Source organism: Cynara cardunculus (assembly GCF_001531365.2).
Source record: "Cynara cardunculus var. scolymus isolate 2C chromosome LG 2, CcrdV1, whole genome shotgun sequence".
Lineage (NCBI taxonomy): Eukaryota > Viridiplantae > Streptophyta > Magnoliopsida > Asterales > Asteraceae > Cynara > Cynara cardunculus.
This window is the reverse complement of record NC_037529.1, coordinates 69,561,391-69,586,362: the sequence shown is the minus strand read 5'-3', so window position 1 is coordinate 69,586,362 and position 24,972 is coordinate 69,561,391. Positions and strand designations below refer to the sequence as shown.

At 37.1% G+C, this 24,972-nt stretch overlaps 5 protein-coding genes and 1 non-coding gene across 8 annotated transcripts; 2 read left to right on the top strand and 4 right to left on the bottom strand.

Moving 5' to 3' along the window:
• Positions 1-2,278: 2,278 nt before the first annotated feature.
• LOC112507298 lies at positions 2,279-7,435 on the top strand. The gene is made up of 4 exons (XM_025111829.1): positions 2,279-2,378; positions 4,867-5,217; positions 5,578-5,838; positions 6,862-7,435. Exons 2-4 carry the CDS (start codon positions 4,951-4,953, stop codon positions 7,273-7,275), a joined length of 942 nt encoding a protein of 313 aa, XP_024967597.1. The 5' UTR covers positions 2,279-2,378; positions 4,867-4,950; the 3' UTR covers positions 7,276-7,435.
• Positions 7,436-8,986: 1,551 nt separating this feature from the next.
• LOC112507857 lies at positions 8,987-10,143 on the bottom strand. The gene has a single exon (XM_025112590.1). It carries the CDS (start codon positions 9,995-9,997, stop codon positions 9,299-9,301), a length of 699 nt encoding a protein of 232 aa, XP_024968358.1. The 5' UTR covers positions 9,998-10,143; the 3' UTR covers positions 8,987-9,298.
• A 690-nt stretch (positions 10,144-10,833) lies between these two features.
• LOC112506394 (3-oxo-Delta(4,5)-steroid 5-beta-reductase-like) lies at positions 10,834-13,051 on the top strand. The gene is made up of 2 exons (XM_025110398.1): positions 10,834-10,872; positions 11,825-13,051. Exons 1-2 carry the CDS (start codon positions 10,834-10,836, stop codon positions 12,959-12,961), a joined length of 1,176 nt encoding a protein of 391 aa, XP_024966166.1. The 3' UTR covers positions 12,962-13,051.
• Positions 13,052-14,381: 1,330 nt separating this feature from the next.
• Positions 14,382-19,589, bottom strand: LOC112507097 (probable amino acid permease 7). 3 transcript variants are annotated; one of them, XM_025111518.1, is made up of 8 exons: positions 19,505-19,589; positions 19,218-19,278; positions 17,699-17,938; positions 17,156-17,249; positions 16,865-17,079; positions 15,742-15,875; positions 15,432-15,659; positions 14,382-14,904 (listed from the first exon to the last, which is right to left on the bottom strand). In XM_025111518.1, the coding sequence occupies exons 2-8, from the start codon at positions 19,267-19,269 to the stop codon at positions 14,524-14,526; spliced, it is 1,344 nt and encodes a 447-aa protein (XP_024967286.1). In that variant the 5' UTR covers positions 19,270-19,278; positions 19,505-19,589; the 3' UTR covers positions 14,382-14,523. The 3 variants fall into 3 exon arrangements, with proteins under 3 accessions (XP_024967286.1, XP_024967285.1, XP_024967287.1); XM_025111519.1 differs by lacking the exon at positions 19,505-19,589 and having other exon boundaries at positions 14,545-14,708; positions 14,795-14,904; positions 19,218-19,468; XM_025111517.1 differs by lacking the exon at positions 19,505-19,589 and having other exon boundaries at positions 19,218-19,468.
• On the bottom strand, positions 19,327-19,487 carry LOC112508370. The gene has a single exon (XR_003068743.1). It is a non-coding gene; the product is annotated as a U1 spliceosomal RNA (small nuclear RNA).
• A 1,663-nt stretch (positions 19,590-21,252) lies between the features above and the next one.
• LOC112507697 (probable amino acid permease 7) lies at positions 21,253-24,613 on the bottom strand. The gene is made up of 7 exons (XM_025112362.1): positions 24,520-24,613; positions 24,176-24,412; positions 23,799-23,892; positions 23,129-23,343; positions 22,508-22,641; positions 22,186-22,413; positions 21,253-21,654 (listed from the first exon to the last, which is right to left on the bottom strand). Exons 1-7 carry the CDS (start codon positions 24,611-24,613, stop codon positions 21,253-21,255), a joined length of 1,404 nt encoding a protein of 467 aa, XP_024968130.1.
• Between the last annotated feature and the right edge of the window lie 359 nt (positions 24,614-24,972).

Here is a 24,972-nt window from a genome sequence, read left to right as displayed (position 1 = left end):
GCGGTTTGTAATCTAACCCGCCTCTATATGTGTGTGTGTGTGTGTGGGCAGGTTGAGAAGTAAAATTAAATGCGATGTACTTAAGATTAAAAAAATATGGATGAATTGTACCAAATCGTTGATGATAAAAAACAAATTATGAGTAGACTATAGAAAATAGCATGTTCAAAGTTATGAGAATATTTTGATGTACCAAAGTATCAACCTGACTAACTTCTACGGTTTCAAATGAGTTGGATTGCACTTTGGTTTGAGTTAGGTGGGGTTAAGATTTTTCAAACCGCAAACATTAGGTTGAGTTGTTCAAATGTTTTCAATCCAATCTATGAGCATCCATAGTAATAAAGGGTGGACTATGACGAAAGGTATTTATGAAATCATACATATTGTCTGCACCCCGTTAAATTATACGACTTTTAAATTTCTATGGTGCAATTATGGTTTGTATTCTTGTCAAAACGACACTGTGAGGTTCGATTTGCAATTTTGATTTACATGATCGTGGTTTAAACTGCATCTCATCTGAACTTTGATTAGAATTACGACTCACATTTCAACTCTCGCTCTTCCGGTCCAAATAGAGCTTACGCTTATGCTTTTCACGACTTCAATTTACGATTTTACCCCTCACATTTAGTTATGTTGTGTTTTATTGGAGCTTTGTATTTTATGAACTATTAACCTTCGAATTTGTTTTTGATGCAGTGGATTGTATATTTTAGTAGATGTTAGGTACAAACTCCATTGTATCACATGTTGAATTACAGTTTGAGGCATATGCAGTATAGAAAAAAAAACATCACCTATACATGCAATATGTTTTATGAACGGGTAATTGTTACGATTTTAATCGACTAAGGGACCGTTTATCAAACATTTATCCGGTAAGTGCTTATCGGTAAAATTTAACATTATTATTTACTTATCAAGCAAGATTTTTAGTCCACCAAAATGACATCATATGCAACAATTTACCCCGTAAGTGTTTTTTGTAGTAAGAGTCGTCGCTCTCATTTACCGGGTAAGACTCTTGGTCTTTGTCTCGCTCTTACCGGATAAGATTTTGGTCCTTACCATATTCATCCGGTAAGGTAATGTGATTTGATAAGCGTTTGGTAAACGACCCTCTAAATAATACTTTTACCCCTTAATGATAGAGAGTAAAGTTTTCTCCAGTGCACAATGGACTGCAGTAAACATCTTTTACCTGATAAGCACCTATCGAGTAAGAGTCTTCTCCATCACTTATCGGGTGAAAATCTCAGTCCTCGTTATACTAGGGGTGAGCAGCAGAACCGAGTACTCGGCTATAGAACCGGAACCGCCGGTTCCAGAACCGGAACCGATATGAGTGGTTCCGGGTTTCTAAAATGCGGAACCGATTGAGAATGGTTCCGGTTCTCAATTTTTCGGAACCGTTACCCGCCGGATACCCAAATTTATATTAGGTTTACATCTTAAAAGCACGTCGTCATCTTCAATCTTCATCTAAATTATTCATATAAAATGATTCGTATTTTTTTAAATTGTGTGTTCACTTGGATTTATAGTATATAATCGTTAAACTTTGAACAATTACCATTATAATATGTAATCGTTAAACTTTGAACATTTTCTATTAGTCTATTATGGTTTGTAATCGTTAATCAATATTTGTAACCATTATTCTGTATAATTTGTATTCTTGCTTATTTATTTAGTGTTTTGACAATGTTTTATTTTTTATTTCTAAATAACAAATTTTTAATATTTTAGGAAGCGGGTACCCGGAACCGGAACCGGTTCCCGGCGGTTCCGGTTCCAAAAATTTAAGAACCGCTCTAACCGGTTCCGGTTCCAATATCTCAAGAACTGCCGGTTCCGGTTCCGGTTCCTGTCAAAAAGGGCGGGTACCCGCCTATGCTCACCCCTACGTTATACCTTTTTACGGAGTAAGATTCACAATTCTTGCCATGCTCACCACTAAGGTAAATGATGTCCGATATGCTCTTACCAGGTAAGAGTTTAATAAAGAGTCTCTTACATTAAGACAAATTAAAATAGAAATGTAGACACTTATTTTGGATAAGATGTAATATTAAATTTGTAATTAATGTTTTCACTCACGTTTCCCGAAAACCGGTCCAACTAGACCGGAAAGCCCAATATTATCGAAAATTACACAAATCGATGCAATTGGGTCAGGCCGCCATAAACCCGACCCAACCCAACGGATCAAAATTGGTTTCAGTTCACAGAGGCGAGTGGGGGACTGGCTACGACCCTATCCCTAATCGTTCGAGCCTCAATCCTGCAATCTTTGAATAGTTCAATCGTCTGTATCTCGGTGTAATCGCTCAACATTTTAGGAGTTCAATCTCAATCGTTCAAAAAACCAGGTAATTTTGCTCACCACATTGTGTTTATCTATTGAAGATAGAGAAAATCTAATTCTTGTCAGTAATCGAAGCAAATGACTGTATTTCGAATTGCTTAGAAAGATGGAAAATACATTGCTGCTGTGTATTTGGAATTGCTATCATTTTGTATCTTGGTTTTTGAAAGAGGACTGTGTTTTGGTCACCAACTTTGAGTGTTAATGTGTTAATGAGTTATGAGGAGGCTAGAGGGGTTCATTTGAATCATTTCCACACTCACACAATTGGACCCTAACTCCCTTGCCTACAGATATGCATACACTATAGGATTTTGATTGCTGATTGTGAGATATATTTGTTATCATGCATATCTATTTATAACTGTCTTGTTAAAGGGAGCATGAGAACTGTGGTCCAGTGTATCTTTACTATATGCACTATCAGGTTATTTTGCCTGTGCTTAAGGTTTTTGCCTGCTTGTTGCATTTGCTGCTCAAAAGAAGCAGAGAAGAAAGAAGCAAAAATAAGATGAAAATGGGCTGATAAAAATAAGATGCACAAATAACAAAGTATCAAGACCATCTGCCAAGATAGATACCTGTGTGAAATGTTAGAAATTCTGGTTTTCGATTGCTTGGATTCCACTGAAAGTCGTGTATCACTTTCAGATTGAAGTATTTCGATGGTACAATCGAAATTTCAATCGGATAAAATTCAGTGATTTCCCGAACTGAGAGTTTTCGTGTTATGAAATATGTGTACCAAAAATCCAATGACCAAATCATAGCTTTCCCCTCAAACCAAAACTGCCGTACGGCAGTTAAAAACCGGGTTTTCAAACCGTGGTCAAAACCGACAGGGGCTGCCGCCCCTTGGACACCGCCACCGGGGGTGCTGCCCCCAGACCCCCGTCGTTTCGGGGTTTCGCCCCTAAATCAAAATAAACTCAAACAAGTGTGCACTCCGCACCTTCCTTGCTTGTTCGATATTTATCATGATTACCTTGGTCAACAAATTAATCCCATTACACTTAAATGATATTAGTAATACAAATCACCAACATGAAACACGTTTGGGCTTTTATATATTCTTCCTCATTATCAACATCCAGAACCTACCACATAGGAAGTGTATACAAATTAACTTGAAACAGCCTACTTGAACAGCTAAAAAATTCAGCTTGAAAATCTGTACTTCTTTTGGTTGAACTTATATAAAGATGTTATAAGGTGATGCATAAAATTTACAAAACACTTGGGGATTTATGGCATGGTAAAGAAAGATAATTTGGTTGTGATCAAGAATCAAGATTTTATTTCACATCTCCGAGTATAATCTGTCAACTCTTGTATACAGCCTGTCCTTTGTTACAATTTTATTGTTTCTTGCAGTTATGAGATTTCTAACTGTCAAAAGTTGGTTGTGTGTGTAAGCATGTGAGAGATGAGGCTGTGGGTGGTTTATGTAATAGATAGAGCCATAGAGGGAGAGAGTTGGCGACGTTTTATCCCACTTTGGTTTAGTTGCATGTTATTGTCCTAATTGTGAGCCCATGAATAGGATGTGATTCAGTGCATTTAGGTTATGTTTGTTGTACTTGCTTTCCTGCTTTGTGTATTTTCTTCATTTGCTTAACCATCACAGGTTAGTACTCATGTTGAAACTTGAAACCGTTAGTGATTGCTTAATCATCAAGCTAATTATAGTTTATTTCACGTTCATATGTAAAGTTACATACTAACTAACGAACTTGTATTATATAAACATATACATACATTATCCATATCTACATAAACCAAACCTAGTAAACGCCAATGAAAGTAGGGACATACATACATGCATCTATAAATATGCGCGTGTGTGTCTCTACAGGTACACGGGTAGAGGTACAAAAAGTGTGAATTTTAGGGTACGCAAGTAGTCAAGTTTTGCACCTGTGATTTGTGGGTACATCCGTGTGTACCTTCAGCTATTGGGTAGTTTTCGCTGAGTAGCATACTCTGTTTTTTGTTTGTCAATATGACTGCTAAGCCATTTTGCAATAGTTAAAGGCTGCTCGTTCTTGCCACTGAGAGGTTACATGTTAATAATCCATGGACATGGTCATATTGAATTTTTTTGATTAATGGATTGTGGCTGTGAGGGTTTGATTGTTGTTTTCCTGTTTAGTGTTGGCTAATTGATTATGCGTGGGGAATAAATTTATAAAATGTCCACATTTCTATTCTATATAATTTGTACCAAAATACGTATCCACTTTCAACGATAAGTATTTACCTTCCAATTCTTTCTTTAATTATGAGATTAGAATTTCATGATTATCTCTATTCTTAGGGGTAAAATAGTCATCTAGTTAATTAAAAAGTGTAGTGATCACATATTTCTAAAAACTATGTATCTTTTTCATTGGTTTGATTTATTTATGACTAAAATTGGTGACATGGTTCGTCAGCGTATTATGTTTCTTGTCTCTAGAAGCCTGCATAACATTATGGTTCATTTTTCACAGGACTGTCTGAACAAAGAAATTGCAACAATTTCTGTTTATTTTAACCTCGATGTTTTGTCTACAATAAATAAGCAAGTTGATGAGATGAGTTTCCTTCAAGTCACTGCATCCCGGCCTTCTTTGCATATCCCAGATCAATATAACACACCCCATGGATTGGCCGTGCAACGTATTGCTCCAGTGAACATATTTAATCTTCACAATTCCCTAAAACCAACCGTTGGTTCATCAAAGAAATTCACGGAATTGATAACACGTCACATGATACAAAGAACTGGTGCATCCCGCTATCAACTATGCAAACCTGTGTGTTTATTTGGTGGCAAAGGAGGACCGAGAAGTGGCAATGAGGTATGACAATCGACATCCACTCTTTATTTCATGACGTGTGTGTATGTATAATAGTAATAGAATGAATTTGATTGAAAAATTGTTGTGATGTTAAATTTATTGAATATTTTAATGATACCATTAATGCTGAAATCTCCAAAATGGAGAAATTGTTGGAGTTGAATGTATTTTTTTTGGAGATTTTAACTTTTGAGTCTCCATTTTGGAGAAATCTTAGAGAATCTGTTGGAGATGTTCTAAGATTTCATGTGACTTAAAGTAGGAATTAGAAAAGTAGTACTTTCTTTGTAGATATATATATATATGTAACATTTTGAAAATACCATATATATTTCAAAGTAAATTTTCTTTTCTTACCAGGCTTCCCCATGGAAATCTATCGAAAAAGCTATGAGTGGTTTGAAAAAGGAACAATCACTAGAGGATGTTCTACGGAAACAAATGGAGAAGCAAGATTACTATGATGACGGAAGTGGTGAAGATCCTCCTATTGGCGGCGGCGATGGCGGCGGCGGCGGTGGTGGCAGTGGCGGGTTCCGTGGAACAGGGGATGAAGGCTTTGATGGGATGTGGGATGATATACAACAAGTCACCTTTGCAATCCTTGCACTAATAGCTATGGTAATCAGTTTTTCTCATCTACTTTAAGTAGAAACTATTGCATATTTTAGGGTCAGGTACATTATATATACACATATATAGGGTCGGGTTCAGGGGAAAACCACAAAAGAATTGAAATGCTGAGGAACACCTTGTGACCATTCATCTGGACGTATGCACATGTGCATACAAGTAATCTGTAGCAAATTTGTCCGGTATGCACATGTGCATAACATCCAAGAAACAACTTCAATTACTTGTATGCACGTGTGCATACCGTCAAGATGAACGGTTGGTTACCAAGGGTGTTGGGATGTTCCTTAGTTTTTCATTTTTTTTTGGGTTTTCCTCTGAATCCCCCCTCTCTCTCTTATTGTTGGATGGCTTATAATATCATGTCGAAGAACGTCATTCATGTTCTAGAACCCCAGACAAGATGGGACAAAAACTTGTCCCACGTTTGGTGCAACATTAGGACCGGGACATGACATGATTGAGTGGGACAAAAATGTCTTTTTCTTTGTTCCCACCAAAATAGGTGGAACAAAAATCCATCACATGTGATAAGATTGGTAAATTACTAAATTACCCATGCTAAATTAAAACTTTATCACCTTGCGCAATTCTTTCACCTGCCACCTTTACTTTTGTTCGTCCTATATGCATACCAAACATGCCCCGTGGGATCATTCAGGTGCTTTTGTTAAGCGGGACAAAACAAAACAAAACAAAACAAAAACTTCTTGGCCCCAAATGACAGGACAGGACGAGACAGTTTTTGTCCACCAAAATAGGTGGAACAAAAATCAGAAGATGGACAAGATTGATAAATACTAAACTACCCTTGTCAAATTAAAACCCTAAAACCTTGCACAGTTCTTTCATCCGCTTACCTCACTCAGGCCAGTCTTGTGTCCTACCTCACTCAGACCAGTACTGTGTCCAGTCCTTTCTAGGCCAGTCCAGGCCTGTCCACATACCAAACACACCCTCACCATTTTCTATTAAATTAACTAACAACCTTGTCTTACCGGCTTCTTTCAGTACGTGTACATCGTTATGGGTGACCGGGTTATCACTTTCATAGCAGAGGGCTTCGAGTTTCTTGCCGGAAAAAGAGGTCCTCGTTTACGGACCATAATGCAAGAGTTTGCTCAATTCTATGAAACATACCGAGCCAAAGTCAAAGTCGATCCTTATTGGTTAGAAAAAGCAATAATCAGTACCCCGACATGGTGGGATAGCCCTAGGAAGTATCGGCGCGCGTTAAGGCCTCAGATACGTGCGATTATGTCTTCAAGCTCATTAGATAGCGATAACGATGACAATGACAAAGATTCAGACGATGAAAACACGTATCGTAAGGTTTCAGACGATAGAAATCGATACCATAAGAAGACATACAGTGACGATGATAACGATAACGGTGCCTATAGTGAAGATGATGATGACTATTAAAAGAATGTGACGGGTTTTGAGTCGATGAATCGGGTTGTTTCGCAAAATATGTAAGAAAAAGATTGCGAACAAATACTTGGCTTTCGGTTTCCGATAGCAAACTTTGTGATCTCCCTTATTTTTGTCTCCATTTAATGTTTGTAGCCGATCATTGGATTCATATATAAACTTGCAATTTCGGGTAGAGATGCCACAAAAATCCCGAAGTACGGCCCGAAAAAGCTCGGACATAGTAAGCCTGAGCTACGGGTGTAAACGAGCCGAGTCGAGTAGTGGCTTAATTGAGTTGGGCTCGAAAAATAATACTAGGCTCGAGCTCAAATATTTTTGAGTTATCGGGCTTGAGCTCGATGCTCGTTTATGGGTTCGAACTCGCGGTCAATTAACCCATTTATCGACTTGAGCTTGATAAATTTTATATATTTATTGTACGATTGATAAATATATGAGCAGGCTTGGCTCGAAAAAATATATTTATTGTGAAAATATGTAAAACCTTTATATCTACTCTCTAAAAAAAGCCCTTGTATAAAAAAAAGATAAATTACATGAAAAAATAACGTACTTCGGCTTTATTTTTATTTTGGATAGCATACTTTCAAGACTTTCATTTTGTTACCTAAGATGTAAAGTCTTAAACATTTAAGTACCTGAGTGGGTAACTGGTTGAGACATTAACCAGTTATCATGCTGATGTGGCGACTGATGTGGTATCCAACTCAGTATTATTTGCTGACGTGGTTAATGACATGAATTTTTTAATCTAAAATTAGTCTTTTTTTAATCTATTTAATAAATCTTCATTTAATTATTAAGAGACATGACAAAAAATTGTGTGAGAAGCGAAGTCATAACGAGAAACATTAGAAAAGATCGAATCCTCAATCACCTTTAATCTCATGTCCACCAATGAATTGCATTTTAGAATGGAACTGATCGGGTGTATCTCATTAGTGTTGACATTCAATTATTCTTGTGTTTCTCACTGAAACCCAACCCTAAGAGAGAACTCCCCCGTCTCAAAATAAATGTCCACCATCAAAATGACCCAAAGTTAAGAATGTGCAATGATTATACTTTTTAAATGATCAAACGACACTTTTACCCTTGATAATAGAGAAATAAACTTTTTCCATATTATAATTAAGGGTAGAATAGGAAATTGAAAACTTATTATATAGAAATTAGGACTAACTAAAATAGTTTAATTTGGGACTTAGAGAGTATATGTTTTCCATTTTTGGTAAATATATATAACTGAACGCTACAAAACTTGGGATTTTGAGATTCTTTTTAAAGATTATCGGTTCGACTCGAACTCTCAACCAATGGGGCGGAGATGGGGCGGGTTTTGTAATCCCTGACCCAGGTTTTAAGTAACAGCCCCTGGCCCCGGCAGGTACAGAGATTAACATCCCGTCTCCAGTTCATTTTCTGGTCAAACCCCGATACTCGTCTCCGGTCAAGACCTAATTTTTGAAACATACACATATATTATATAAAATATATTAATAAAGTTATATACCGGTTACAGGGCAGGTCAGGGTACAATACCCGACCCCGGCCCCAACCCCAACTTCAGTCTACCGGGGATCCCCGATCCCAGCCTCGGGACTTGTTTTAACAGGGAATCCCCATCCTCGACCCGGGTTTTCTAGAACTCACAGGGCTTACAAACCGACTCAAACACCGATATTCTTTAACGGCTAAATATTCATACTTGCATTAAATCTTGTATCCAGCTTAAAATCTATTTTCACGATCATAAATCAATAAATCAAATCATAAACAAAAAACTCCCATCATCAACAAACCTTAAAAAGGCCCGATTTCGATACGATCGAATAACACAAGCCGTGTCGTTTTCCGGTAACCCGCGGTGTCAAAATCGACATCCGACAATCGCCCATTCCACGGACCGTAACACTTCAAACGACACGGGCTCACTGATCGGACCAAAACGCTTCATTCCCACTCGATCAAAATCCCCCTTTTCCAAAATCGAATTTCACTACCTCGGTTTTTAAGCACAAACCATGAATTTGCAAAGCGGAAGAGCCAAACTCGAAGCCGAAACAAGACATATGGTAACAAAATAACGAGAACACCAAGTGATCGGCTTCCATTTAATCTCGACACTCGAACTCTTCATCTTCTTCCCGTTTCCGGGCTCTTTCGATAGATCGAAACTAACCCCTTTCATCCTCAATTCTTGAATACATCTTATCAAACTTCGATTATCGGTTTTCTCCCTCTGAATCTGTCCGTACACTTTCCAGTACCGGAAAAGCTTCATCTGAACCAAGAACACCATCACGACACAAAACGATAACGACGTCATCATGGGTATCCACCATTTTCGACAAAGATCGTTGCTTGACGACGATAACGACGACGATAACGATGACGACAACGACGACGACGTGAATAGAATGGTCAAGAAAAGACCATGAAATGTAAAGAAGAACAAACAAAGCTGGAATATTTCTCGCCGGAGAGTATCCAATCTCGTTTCTTTTCCGGCGATCCGGCGACCGGAAAGATCTTCTTCTCTCTGCCATAGCTTCAGAAGAAGGAGGTGGCCGGGGGATTCGGAGATTTCCATCAACGGGTGGTCTTGGATGGCGGAGATGGCGTTGATGGCAGAGATTATTTGCTTCTGGTGTTCTCCGTCGACCGGAATTTCGATCAGGTGGTGGTGCAGATCTTCCATTTCCGCCATTGATGAACTTCAAAAACCTTCAAAAGCAGATCAAAATTGAACAGAAGTAAGATTAAGTAACCGAATTGAAGATCGATTAGGGTTGATTCGTGGTTAGATTTGCAAATAAGACGGTGAGATTTGGATGATTATGGTGGCGAGTTGCTGGATATTTAGAGGGTTTATGAAACGGTAACGGTCCCTTTTTCTTTTCTCGATTACAACGGTCAGATTTTTCCATTTGGATAAATTTACAATTTGCACCCTTGTTCTTTTGTCATTTTGTTATATATGACGCCCATTTTGTTATAAATTTACAATTGGTTGTATACATATGATGAGTTGCATTTAAAACGTCCTATATATATATATTATATATATATTGAGGCCCATTCAAGAAGAATTGATTAGTTTGTGGTAACCATAAGATCTAATCCCAACCATAAATCAAAAGTTAAATTAGAAAATTAATAATTTTGATAATGTTAACTTAAAATATTAATTAAGGGCATTTTAAGAATTCTATAAATATCCTCTCTCATCTCTTCTCTATTCTCTCTCCGGTGAATCTTATTCGGATGAAACTTATATGAACACAAGATATACATTGTGATACCTACAAACAGTATTCACTGTGATACCCAAATATACATACAAGATGTACAATGTGATACCCTTTGAAAAACAATGAAAATAACAAAAATGCACACTATGATACAAAATTAAAAGGGTAAAAATTAAATAGAAAAAATGATAGCCTTGTATTTTGGGTGGTGAAGATTGAATTGGTTAGAGTTTATATATATATAGGAATAGGACGATGGTTTCTTTCTCCTTCATTTCTCTTTCTGCAAATCATGAGTTGGTGGCGATCGGGATTCGTCGGCGCTGCAAGGGTACCATTCTATCTCTATCTCTATCTCTATCTCTATCTCTATCTCTATGTGTGTATATATATATATACATACATATATGTATATATATATATATATGTATATTATATACAGAGACAACTCAATAGGATCAGATCCAGAAGAAAACATGAATCCTCTTAAGCCAATTACCCATATATATATATATATATATATATATAGAGAGAGAGAGAGAGAGAGAGAGAGAATTCTATAGAATCTAATTCAGAAGAAATCGTGGAATACTGATTACCCTCTGTGTGTATACAATCTATTGCATTTGTACAACCAATGCAACCCAATAAATTGAAATATTTATGGAAATGATTAGAGTTCATTTATTATGATTTAAATATTTATGGAAGATGAATACGGTTCATTAATTATGATTAATACTTTACATTAGAAAATAATCAAAAACTCTATAAAATCACATATTAATCAAATGAAATGGACGGTTAAGATTAGGTTGTATTGGTTGCACAAATGACAAGGGTTGTATAACAACCAACCTATATATAGGGTATATTTCAAATACAATCATGTTCATTTGTACAACCAATGCAACCCAATCAATTGAGATATTTATGAAAATGATGATAGTTCATTTATTATGATTTGAATATTTATGAAAGATGACTAGAGTTCATTAATTATGATTAATACTTTATATTAGGAAACAATCAAAACTTTTATGAAATCACATATTCATCAAATTAAATGGACGGTTGAGATTGAGTTGTATTGGTTGTACAAATGTAAAGGGTTGTATAATAACTCACTTATATATATATATATATATATATATATATATATATATATATATATATTATACAGAGACAAACTTTATAGGATCAGATTCAGGAGAAAAAGTAGAATACTGATAAACCAATTACCCCTTTGTTCGATTACTAATGATTTTTCAATTTATATGTAGAGGAAATTGGAGGATGGCAATCCATCACGGAAGTACCAGAAATTCGCTCTAATAATCGGAGTCACCGGCATCGTTGGGAACAGCCTCGCCGAGATCCTACCACTCCACGACACCCCCGAAGGTCCCTGGAAAGTCTACGGAGTTGCTCGCCGCCCACGACCATCGTGGAACGACGATTACCCTATAGACTATATCCAATGCGACGTTAGCGATCCTGAACAAACCCAATCCAAACTCTCGACCCTAACAGACCTCACTCATCTTTTCTACGTCACATGGGCCAATTGCGAAACCGAGTCCGAAAACTGCGACATCAATGGCAAGATGTTCACCAATGTCCTTAATGCTGTAATCCCGAACGCCCCAAATTTACAACATATTTGCTTGCAAACTGGTCGTAAGCATTACATCGGATCACTAGAAGCCATTATGGCGAAAAAATTCGTTCACGATCCACCTTTTCACGAAGATCTTCCCCGACTCGATTCCCCTAATTTCTACTACACACTCGAAGACATCCTCTTCAAAGAAGTCGAAAAGAAGGAAGGACTAACATGGTCCATCCATCGACCCGGGGTCATTTTCGGGTTTTCACCCAACAGTATGATGAACATTCTACTAGGTCTATGCGCCTACGCATCAATTTGCAAACACGAAGGTCAACCACTGACGTTTCCAGGAACCAAAGAAGCATGGAACAGCTTCACCGACGCTTCGGATGCCGATCTGATCGCCGAGCACCAAATCTGGGCGGCGGTCGATCCGATCGCAAAGAACGAAGCGTTTAACATCAGTAACGGGGACGTTTTCAAGTGGAAGCATTTGTGGAAGATTCTGGCGGAGCAATTCGAGGTCGAAAACGGCGGGTTTCGGGAAGACGGAGAGAAGAAAAGCTTGGGGGAGATGATGAAAGATAAAGGGGGTGTTTGGGATGAGATAGTGAAGGAGAAGGGCCTTTTGGTAAATAAGTTAGAGGAGGTTGGAAAGTGGTGGTTTGTGGATGTTGTTCTAAGTAATGAAGGGATGTTGGATATAATGAATAAGAGCAAAGAACATGGATTTTTAGGGTTTAGAAATACAAAATCATGCTTTGTTTCTTGGATTGATAAGATTAAGTGTTCCAAGATTGTGCCCTAGATGTGGTTTCAGTCGTTTTGAAGCGAATGACAATAACTGTTGTCTTATATCTGTTAGATTGCTATATCAACTAGATTTGAACTGTTTCTGCTCCAAACATGTTGGAACTATGTTTTATTTGTGATATAGAACCATTTTTTTAAGCAAAGAGAAGGAAGAGAGAGGAGAGCAGAAAACTCAGGGTTTTTTTTTTTGTGATCAACCTGGATATCCAACCCGTTTTGCAAGCCGACTAATTCCAGGGCAACCACCTACTTTGCAAGTAGCACGAAGTCACCGCATTTGAACCTCCGTAGTCATAAGAGGATTTTTGTTCCTCCTTAGATTTGAACCTGGGACCTCATGACACTTTTGACCTTTGGTGTCAAGCTGGTGGTTAAAACCCATGGTTTGTTTGGTTGACAAAATGTTTTTGAGTATTTTGGATTTCGAGGGAGGATTTGGAATGGGTCTCCAAAATTTTAGACTCAATTACATGAAAAAGTAATGTACCTTAACTTGATTTTTATTTTAGGTAACGTACTTTTAAAACTTCCATTTTGACACATAAAATGTAAAGTTTTAAACATTTAAATACTCGGATAACTAGTTGAAGCATTAACTGGTTATCATGCTGATGTGAGGAATTATATGATATCCAACTCAGTATTATTTGCTGATGTAGTTAGTGACATAGACTTTTTTTAATCTAAAATTAGTCTTTAACCGGTTATTCGGGTACTTAATTGTTTAAAACTTTACATCTTAGGTACCAAAATAAAAGTTTTTTTAAAATACATTACCGAAAACATGAATCAAGTTAAATTACGTTACTTTTTCATACAATTTGTCCAATTTCATAGTTTAGGACTTTCATCAACAAATATAAAACTATATTTATCTTTATTATCTTATCTTACAGTGTAATCAAAAAATTTAGATGTAACAAAGGCTCTAAAAATATTGGAACATCCGTGGATTTGGAATCATTGATATGTTCGGTTAGTAGAATTTGGAATTGAATTTAATTCTTTATGAATAATTTATAAAAATAAATTAAAAAATAATGTAATTTATTAACTTATTATTACGAAACAACTGTTTTTTAACATTGTTTAAAATATTATTATAAATAAATCCTATGAAATTTAAGGGACGTTAACAAATCAAGCCTTTAACGAGCTACTCAAGCCTGAGCTCGGTTATCTCAAGCTCGAGCCGATCTCGAAACACACATTTAGATTGGTTTAACATAACAAGTCGAACTCCAAAACATCGATTCTCAATTCGGCTCATTCAAAAACTCGATTAAATTTTTCGAGTCCAACATGTTTGTATATTCATAAATCAAGTATAAAATTATAAAGGTCGAGCCAATAAGAGAATCAACCGATCTCGAGTTCAAGCACGTAAACAAATATCGAGCTCAAGCTTGAACATTGAAGAACATTCGAGCGCGGTAATGCTTTCTCGAGCCAAACTCGAATAGCATACAACTCGACTCGTTAACCGGTGGCTCGACATATTATCATCGAGACACAAATAGGATCGTTTTTTGTGCGTAACATAGTTGGGTGTTCTTTCTAACCAAATCTTTTGGCAATTAGCCCTTGAATTGAACCAACAAATGCAAATATTGATACAAACAAGCAAACAACGGTGAAGATACGAAGAGCAATCCACTTACCGGTCCACGGTGCGATTCTTTTCCGCACAAAATACATCTCCACCGGGAAGTATACAACCAACGGCCAGAAAGTCACCGACCCTGCAAACGCCACCACTTCATTGAAGTAAGGGAATACCATCGCTATAGATGTCGTTAAAACCACATATGATATCCGAAAACAAAACCGAAAGGGATTCCGCCTCATTCTGAAAATCCGGTTGCTTGTGGATTCACTTTCGAGATACTTCTCAGCGTACCATCTTTCCACGATGCCGTATAACGTCTGACTAAATATCTGATAAAAAACAGTAAAGAGGTGATCGTTTATAAGTTTGGGTTGGATACGGGTTAGGCCCAACCTACAGTCAGTGTATAGCATACCTGATCCCGTTTTTGCGGGCTTGATAATTTTTATGTACCGTCGAGCTGTGCACACAAGTCAAGGATTTTTTCATCGTCCAGGCCCGTCTATTTTTTCGAGAATGGTTTCCTAGGCCAATTTTCTAACGGATTGGACGGGACATGTCTAACGGGTGTACTACCCGTGAAACAATAAACCAATGCTTACGTTCATTTTCTGGATCTGATTTCCAAAGGTAAATGAGCCGTTTTACCAAACTCTTACCAGGTAAACGCTTAAGCATGATAAGGTCCAAGAATCTTACTCGGTTAGAGGCATAGCAAAGATCAAGAATCTTACACAGTGAGTGAGTCTTGGCCGGTAAGCGCTTACCACAATCTATATTTTGATATTTTGGTGGCCGAGAATGTAAGCGTTTACCAAAGGGTCCCTAAAACAGTTCATGGAGAATAAGTGTTTACCTGATATCCTCCAACCAAGTGCAGAAAAACACATGCATTAGCGAAGTCGATGAGCCAATACGGCTCGTAAAATCCGAACCCGGTTAAGATATTCCCAGGAGTCGAGTTCCCGAAAGCCGCATACCCAAATCCACCACAGCAAAGGTAAAAAACAGTAGTAGTAAAAACTGCAATTCTTGAAGCATTCTTCATGGTTACTTCCTCAGGTGCAGGTGATTTCAGAGTACTCTTCATATTCAAAAACAGTTAAAATTACAAAACTGACCTTGAGATGTCTCTTATATGGATGAAAGAACCATAACCATTTTACCTGTATTTCAAGAAAAATCAAGGGAAAAGGGTATGAAAATGCTATATCTCCAATAGCTTGAGCTACCAACCATACTTTCTGAATTGGTTCATCAGTTGAAACTCCTCCTATGCTACCTTTGACCTTTCCGTTTCCTGCATTCTCATCATCAATTGATAAATTATCAGAAACGCCATCTACTAATATCGTTCGGGGTGCGTTTAGTACGTTGGACATGATGGGACAGAAGAAAAACCTTTTGTCCCACGTTTTGTGGGAAATTTAGGGCTGGTTTGTTAGTAGCTTAATGAGACTCGCAGCTTATTCGGCTAGCTATACATGACTGTTTGGTAGTGGCTTGATGATATAGAAAGTGGCTTATTCAGTAAGCTTCCCTTCTAGAGGGGAGCATTATACAGAAAGACAAGTTTTTCCCAAACCTGTCGCACTCAATTAAAGAACACTCTTGTTCTATCTATAAAAAAACCCACCCAAACAAAAAACTTTTCAATCTATACAGACAGATTAATCCACACAGACAACTTTATCCATACAAGACTTAATAGAAAGCCAGCCAAACAGCCCCTAGACCGGTATAGAACATGACCAAGGATTGAGTAGCACAAAAATGCATTAGTCATACTAAAATAGGGGAACAAAAATCAAGAAGACGAGAATCACAAGAATGATAAATTACTAAAATACCCATTTGAAATTTAAACCCAAAACCTTGTACAATTCTCTTAGATTCTCTATAATTTTTTCTAAAACATAGAACCAAAAACCAAAAAGAACCCTTATACTCAACTCCAACATATCCTCTATTTTTAGTGATTTAATGAACATTTTAAGAAACTTTATATAAAATAACAATAAAATTCAATCAAGAATGAAAAAAAGTCATTTCTCTATTCTCGCATCAAGTTTTAGAGAATTCTCTAAACTTGGGAGTTTTTTATGTTTTAGATAACAATATAGAGAATATGTTAGAGCAAAATAGATAAGAAAATCTCCATTCTCTCTATTTGGAGCATCTGGAGATTCTCTCACATTCCTACCAAACCTCGCCAAGTCTTTGTTCCCTCCATTCCGGTCTGCGTACCAAACGTACCATCAAGTCCGAGAGGAATCCAATCATACATACCTATCGTTTGGGCTAACCCTAGCCCCGATCCAATGAAAGAATACGCAAACGACATAACTGCAGCAATAACCGAGAGCCATTTTGTACAATGGAAATTGGGTATTTGAGAAGCTATAATTTGAACAATTCCGAAAAGGATCATATAGGTTTTTATCCCGTATTCGCAATCAGCTTCGTGGCCATTTTCATGGTAACAATTCGACTGCTCAATTGCTCTATCGCCAATAAAACAAAAACATCAACAATTAGACCAAAAAAACATTGTTAAATGATCACCAGAAAGAATCATACCTGATGCTGATTGCAGATGTAATCGTATAAACGACTCCCAACTTGAATAAATTGAAGTATACCAACACCGAACAAACCCGTCCATTCGAATTCCCTGCAACATGACCAGAGGTGGACCCATAAATTTTTCTCAATGGTGGCAAAATTCGACTATTAATATAGATCTATTGGTTAGTTCCTTGTCTTTTACATAGAAGAGACCCATGTTCAAGTCCAGTCTACATATATTTTTAAAAACACAATAAAATATAAAATAACACCAAGATTTAAGCTAAAAAACAACTTCGACAACTGTGGGAATTGAACTTGGGCCTTACGTACAAAGGCAGGAGCATTTACCATCTTAGCTATTGAAATCTTGTGCTAATGTCTCAGCCTAAAAACTATATGGTGGCACCCTTCATAATCGTAATTTTTTCCCTTACGAAGGAACCATGAAATGGTGGCACTAATCGTTCCATGTGGGTCCATCCTTGAACATGATCAAATACCGTCAAACAAATAGAAGTAGCCACTAATTGAATCAGTGGTCGTCTCACTCACCCAAAATGTTCTCCACAGCTTGCAAGTATGAACGATTGATAATGGTGACACCATTATTAGGGTCGGGATAGAGATGAAGATTCAAAAGAAGAGATGCATTTAGAAGGGAGACGAGTGCAAATAAAACAAGAGAAACTGGACCAGCAACCCATCCGAGCTGAGCCACACTCCACGATAACGCTAGAACCCCCGATCCGATTACTCCCGTTATTATGTGCGCAAAAGCTGTCCATACATCCCCTTTATCAAACAACGTAAACCGAGTTAGCACAAAAGAAGCCATCAATCAATCTATCTTCAAATTTCTAATATGCTTGGATCATAGTTTCATTTCAGCAAATTCTGTTGGAGGAAATTTGTGAATACTGAGAGAATCCGAGTGTAAAACTAGGATAAAGCCATGAGGTCGTAGTATTTTGACCCTAATTTGTCTTGGTACGAAGAACTCAACTCGAGGATAGTTTCAGATTTCAATAACGATTTTGGCAGACATATTTTCATTTCATACTTGGAGAATCATAATTGTTCCTAAATCTATAAGTGGAAATGATTATCAGATTAGTGGGTGGTTAAATGCACAAAGGTACGAAGACAGGGACCGAAATTGACATGGATCAGAAGGGTTCCAAAGTTTCTCATTCTTGCAATACTCACTACCCGCACTTATCTTATAGTGTAACATTTTTGGCTATCAAAATAGATTATCTGTAAGCATATTAGCAGGTAAGAGTTCTCCCTGACTTGCCAGGTACGATTCTCCCTGACTTGCCAGGTACGATTATCAATCATTGATATGCCTCTTACTTGATTCTTGGTCCTTTGTCATGCTACCCACTAACGCAAGTAACACCAAGAAAGCGTTTACCCAGTAAGCGTTTGGTAAACAAACCCTACGTCAATACCATTTCAGAATCATAAGTCTATGAACAAGACTCAAAACGCTTCTGAATTTCACTAAGACCACCGCCACAAGGGGGCCGCCCTAGGACCGCCATCCCCCCCCCCCCAGCACACACAAAAAGAAAAAGAAAATACAGTGCCATTCAGTAATTCTAGATTCTAGTTATAGCTTAGACGAGTTTGAAATCACACCTCCTACCATTGATTCATGGTTTAACCACCAACCTAATATTCTCTAGCAAATCTAACCACATAAAATGAACCCATGATTTCACTTAAATCATCAAAAATTTCAAAACAGAAGCAAAAGAAGATCGAGTAGCTAGCTTTTCATTTTCACAAACACCTGGTGCGCATCACCTACACAAATGAAAAATCTCTATCTTCCAACGAATTCTATTCATTTTCCACAACATTCAACATCCATAGATGCAAACAATCATCAAAAATCCAAAAACCAGATCACGCAGAGCAGGATTCAACACAAAACCCAAAGAATCACACACACACACACACAAAACAACTATCCACAATCAAATTCAAAAAGCTGGTAACTGGTTATATATATACAACGTATACCTAACAGCCATTAACAAACAAAACCAAAATAAAAACAAACCAGATCGTTTATGGAGCAGCAACAACGGAGCTTCACCTGCACCTTCTTCCATTAGTTTCGTCTGCAATCAGTTGAAACAGAAACATGAAAAATTTGGAGTTAAGAATTGACGAGGGCCGCGCGAACGCAGGCCCTCACTGGCACAAATTATGACGTAGGCTCGACTACTTGAGCCGACCTTAGGCGGACGCCCCTCCGTAGTGCAATGGAGGTCGTCAACCTAGGCCATGGGCCTTTTTGATCACCCATTGACCCCGTCCAGGTAAGTATGTTATCCAATTGCATACCTTGCTTTTTATATAACCTCTTCTTCTATTCTACTTTTACTAATACATCGATGTGGGATAGCAACAGTGAATGCAATCCTGGAATAGGTTGCGGAAGTCTTCTTGGCTGATATTGTTTGCAACTTGTTTTTTACTTTTAAATACTACTTCCTATCTTATATATCTATATCTATATTATATTATAAATTATTTGATAAAAAAATTTAAAATCATATTTTATATATAAATTATTGTTTATTAATGCATATTACTTAAAATTAAATATTACAAATAATTTTACGTAAATACAATTTATTAAAGCTTTATTTTTAAATTCGTATAACTAACTGTAGATAAAGATTCATTTTAAACATAGAAAAATTAAAATATAATTAAGATAATTACTGAGTTATAACATAATGTTTAATTGTTATCTTTACAAAAAAATATATATCATTAAACCAAAATTAAATTGCTTTGTTATTAAATTTAAATTAAATTATAATAAAAAAATTGAATTAAAGAGTTACACCAAAAAAGAAGAAATATTGTCGTTTTCTATTATATCGATATAGACAAATAATAAAAACTAAACATTAAAATCGAGATTTATTTCTTTTATATCTTTTAAAATTTCAAAAAATCTTAGTTGGTCGTGTTTTTTTTTCTAATTTCTAAGCATACTATCGATTTATCAATTCTCTCAATCTATTGAATTTATCGTCAAAATTGATTTGATATATTTTTTTTTGCAGCATAACTAAACAAGAACCCGATTGACCTCAACCCAAAACCGACCAACCCGAACTCGAAGCAATCCAAAATTCGAAATCCAAAAATTGGGGCTTGATTTTCATATCTGAAATCCGATCGGGTTTTTTATTTTCCCGGTTGATCCCGCCCAATGCACGCCCCTATTATGGTGTAGTATTTCCAGTCATCAAAATGGGTTGATGGTAAGTGTTTATAACCGGGTAAGAGTTACCACTCTCACTACCGGATTAAAAGTTTTGATTATTGTCTTTCCTCTTACCAAATAAGATTATCGGTCTTTGTTATATCCACTCAATAAGATAATCAAACTATTAAATGCTTACTAAAATAAATATTTAGTAAACGACCCTCGGTTGTTTTAGGTAAATATTTTTTCACTAAGAGTTCTTTTTAAATAAATGTTAGAGCATTTTCAACATGTATGCTATATGTTTTTTTTTCTAGAGATTTTAACTTTTAATACCCCACTTATAAAAAAAAATAACAGCATCTTCGTCGTAGATGCTCTAATGATTCCATGATATCCAGATGTTTGTTTATATTCGTTGTTTGTTTATTAAACAACGAACATAACCAAACAGTATAAAACCGTTTATCCCACTCAAATGAAGCGTTAGATAGTTTTTCAACGTAGTTTTCAAACACTCGAATCATCAAATATAATACCGTTACAAGACTTGGGGCCTTTGAGGATTCTCCTCAGAGGCTAGTTCAAGTCTTGCAACGGGAATGGGGTTTTTACTGGTTGTTATGAGTTCTTCAGGATCCCTAAGATTAGTAGAGATGCGCACAAAATGACTCGGACACTCACCGTTAACAAGAAAAAACCCGAATAACGACTTGATCGTAACATCTTCTATTTTTAGCCAACATTTATTACTCAAAAGGAACTACCAAAAGATTTGGAAGCCCACAAATCTACATGAATGTCAATTAAATGTTTGAATGATGAGATTGATGATATATCTGTGCATTGGGAAAAAATGAACGTGTATTTACTGGAATCTAGCCGATACGAGTCCTTCGAGTGATCCGATGAATGCCAAAGCCGATACAAGAAAGCAAGCGATGCTGAAGGATCGAAGAGCAACCCACTTTCGTGTCCAAGGTGCGATGTTTCTTTGCACGAAATACATCTCGACCGGGAAATATATGGTCAGTGGCCAAAAGCTTAAGGCTCCCAACACTCCCAACACTTGGTTGAAATACGGAAACAGCATTGCGATTGCAGTCGTGGTCACAACGTATAGCGACCTGAAACATAGCCTGAAGAGATTCACTTGAAATGCCGGCAGTGAAGGCAGGTTCAATGTGTAGAACTCGTTCACAAATCGACTATCTGGGTGCCTCTCGGAAAACCATCTTTCCACAAATGCAAATATCGGTTGGCTGAAGATCTGAATAACATTCACATATAATTAGAACAGTCAGGAGTCATTTTCCAACACAAATTGGGTAAACAATAATCGGGTAAGAGCTTATCATTGACCATGTAAGGGCTTGTTTGTTGGCAGCTTAATGAGCTTAATCGGACTGACAACTTATTCGGTCCGATGACTGTTTGGCAGTGGCTTAATGATATAGAGAGTAGTTTATTTAGTATGCTTCTAGGGGAAGCTTTATGAAGAAAGTCAAGTTTTTCCGAACCTGTCCCTCCCAACTAAAAACACGCTCCTTCCATCTATGGAAAGACCCTCCCAGAATCCACATAGATATCTTTATCTATACATAACTAAATGGAAAATCAACCAAACAGCTCATAAGAGCCCCTCCTATCTAAGTCAGCACCATGGACCGCCAAGAGCCAAGAGGGGCTTGGTAAACAGCATCTCTTGTTGGATATACGCAATAAGAGATGGTAACCAGGTAGTAAACAGACCCTTAGTAATGACTTCTGCATTCAGATCACGGACACAAATGTGTAGTACCTGATATCCGCCAACAAGATGTAGAACGACACACGCATTGGCAAAATCGACGAGCCAATAGGGCTCGTAGAACCCAAATCCAGTCAAGAGATTCCCGGGTGTCATGTTCCCAAAGGCTGCATACCCGAAGCCTCCGCAACATAGATAGAAGACGGTGGTGATGATGATTGCAGACTTTGAGGCTTTTTTCATTGTTACAGTTTCAGATGGTGGTGATTGCAAGGTATCCTTCATTGAAAAGGCAAATCAAGAATTCAAGATTTAGTTATTCATCACAAGAAAAAAAAAGTGCAAATTTGAATGAACCCATCAGGTGCAGCACCTGAATTTCTAGGAGTATCATTGAGTATGGATAAGCAAAAGCTATGTCTCCAAGACCCTGAAAAACTAGCCATGTTTTATAAGCTGCAGAAGCTGATGGGACTCCTCCTATTCTCCCCTTAATCTCCCCATTTTCTGAAACTCAAAGCTATATTTTCAGAAACACCCCAAAAAACCGCACTCAAGAATTCCATCCAGAAGATGATATTGGTAGGCATTTTCCCAAGTAACCAAATCAAACGAACCGAATATATCACACACAAAGTAGGGTTTAGGGGAAAGATGTACCTAATATATCTCAAACCAAGTAGGGTTTAGGGGTAAGATCTACGCATATGTTGCCTCTATTGACCACTCTACAGGTTAGAGGGGCAACCAAATCCCAATATATCCCACACAAAGGAGGCTTTAGGGGTAAGGCGTACCCGGTCTATAGGGTTTAGGGATAAGATGTACACATATTTTCTCTCTACTGAGTACCCCACAGGGTAGACGGGCATTTTCCCAAGTGTAGGATTCAAATTCAGTACTTCTAGGTTAGCCCACAAAAGGCTCAATGTGATTAGGATAAAGGAAAGGCAAGAAAATCAAATTTAAAAACCGAAGCGAATATATATTATACCGATAACTTTTGCCAAACCAAGCCCCAAACCGACGGTAGAGTAAGCAATCGACATCATGGCAGCAACAACAGAGAGCCAAGCCATGTTATGGAAATTTGGTATCTGAGACATGACGATCTGCACTAGTCCAAACAGAAGCATATAAATGCTGTCTGGATATTTACATGCTGCATCATGCCCTTGTTCGTGATAACAATTCGATTTCAGTATTGCCCTGCATTCATATCATCATGTAATCAATATCTTAAGATGACCGCAACACCTCAAGTCAAGACAAACTTAGATCACTTTTCCAGCATTGCCCAAAAGCAAAGTTTATAAACAAACCAAATCAAACGATTTTTAGCATATCACACTCGAAAGTAAGGTCTGCGGTACATCATAAATCAACTTTCATGGCCCAAAAGCAAAGTTCATAAGCAAACCAAATCAAATCTAATGATCTTAGTATATCTAGCTCGAAATTAAGTTGCGAAATGAGATGTATGCAAGCATGTCCTTTACCACGAGTTGTGCAAAGTTTATAAACCGATATTTATCCATGAAATTGGATCATTAGCAAAGAATATCTACATTAGTGATTTAAATGTTGATAAATTATCAGAAACAAACATTTCCCTGCATCAATGTTCATGAAATAAAAGTACTACACCAGTAAATTGGATTTACCTGATGCTGGTAGCAGTTGCAATGGTGTAAGCAATATCATTCCCAAATAAGCTCTCGTTGAAGAACACGGCACATATCTTCTGATTCCTCTCCCCTGCTTTTCAAAGTTAGCCTCAAATTCGACTTTACGCCATTAATTCAATCGGGATGATCGCTTGTATCATTAATAATATTACATTAGCATAAAAAAACAGACAAGGACACTCTAGAAGCTCTGCCAAAAAAGTTTATGCACCGATTACTGGTTAAGTATTTGGTAACAAACTTAATAATCAATCTATTGAAACTGATATCTAAAAAATTTCCACCGATATTACGTTAATTCTGGAAAACAGAAGTGAATGAATGGCAAATGGTAAGAGAAATCCAGAACTGACCTAAATAGAATCTAACAGCTTGAAGAAAGGAAGTATGCCTATCAGGACCTAACTCGGAGTCCGGAGATCTGTAGCAATCGGAGAGAATGGAGGTTGAAACTCCGGTAACCAACGCGAAAACTAAGATTGCAAGAGTACCAAACAACCATCCGAGTTGCGCCAAGCTCCATCCCAACGACAACACTCCTGCTCCCATCACTCCGGTTATTATATGAGCTATCGCCGTCCATATCGTTCCTGTAACTCCACGTTTACATTCCGACCGTCCAGTGAGTAGACCTTAGACGATCAATTCAAATTCCAATAAAACAGGAAACGATGAGACGAAATTGAAATTAACATACCAGTTCTATGTGTGACGATGTGAGATTGATGATCAGGAGATGAATGCGAGTGTTCTATTAGCGGAGACAGGTCTTCTTCTATGGAGCCAGCCATGGAAGTTGCAGGTTATCTCTCTCCCACGCAAAAATGACAAGTTGAAAGGGGAGACGTGTGAGAGTGAAAGGATCAATGGCGTTGATTTTATGATGAAACTGATTTGAAGATCGTTGGAGAAGCTGCATACGTGTCCTTTTTTTTATTTCGTTCCCTCTTTTGCCACTCATTTTACCGTTTCGTTTTCTATTAAATTTAAATATATAAAAAATTATGCAACCTTTTATTTTTTTATTTAAAATGATGATTAAAAAATCATTTTATAAAAATTATATTAAATAAAAGAACAAATTCCATGAAAAAATAACGTATTTTAATTTGATTCTTATTTTTGGTAATGTACTTTTAAACTTCGATTC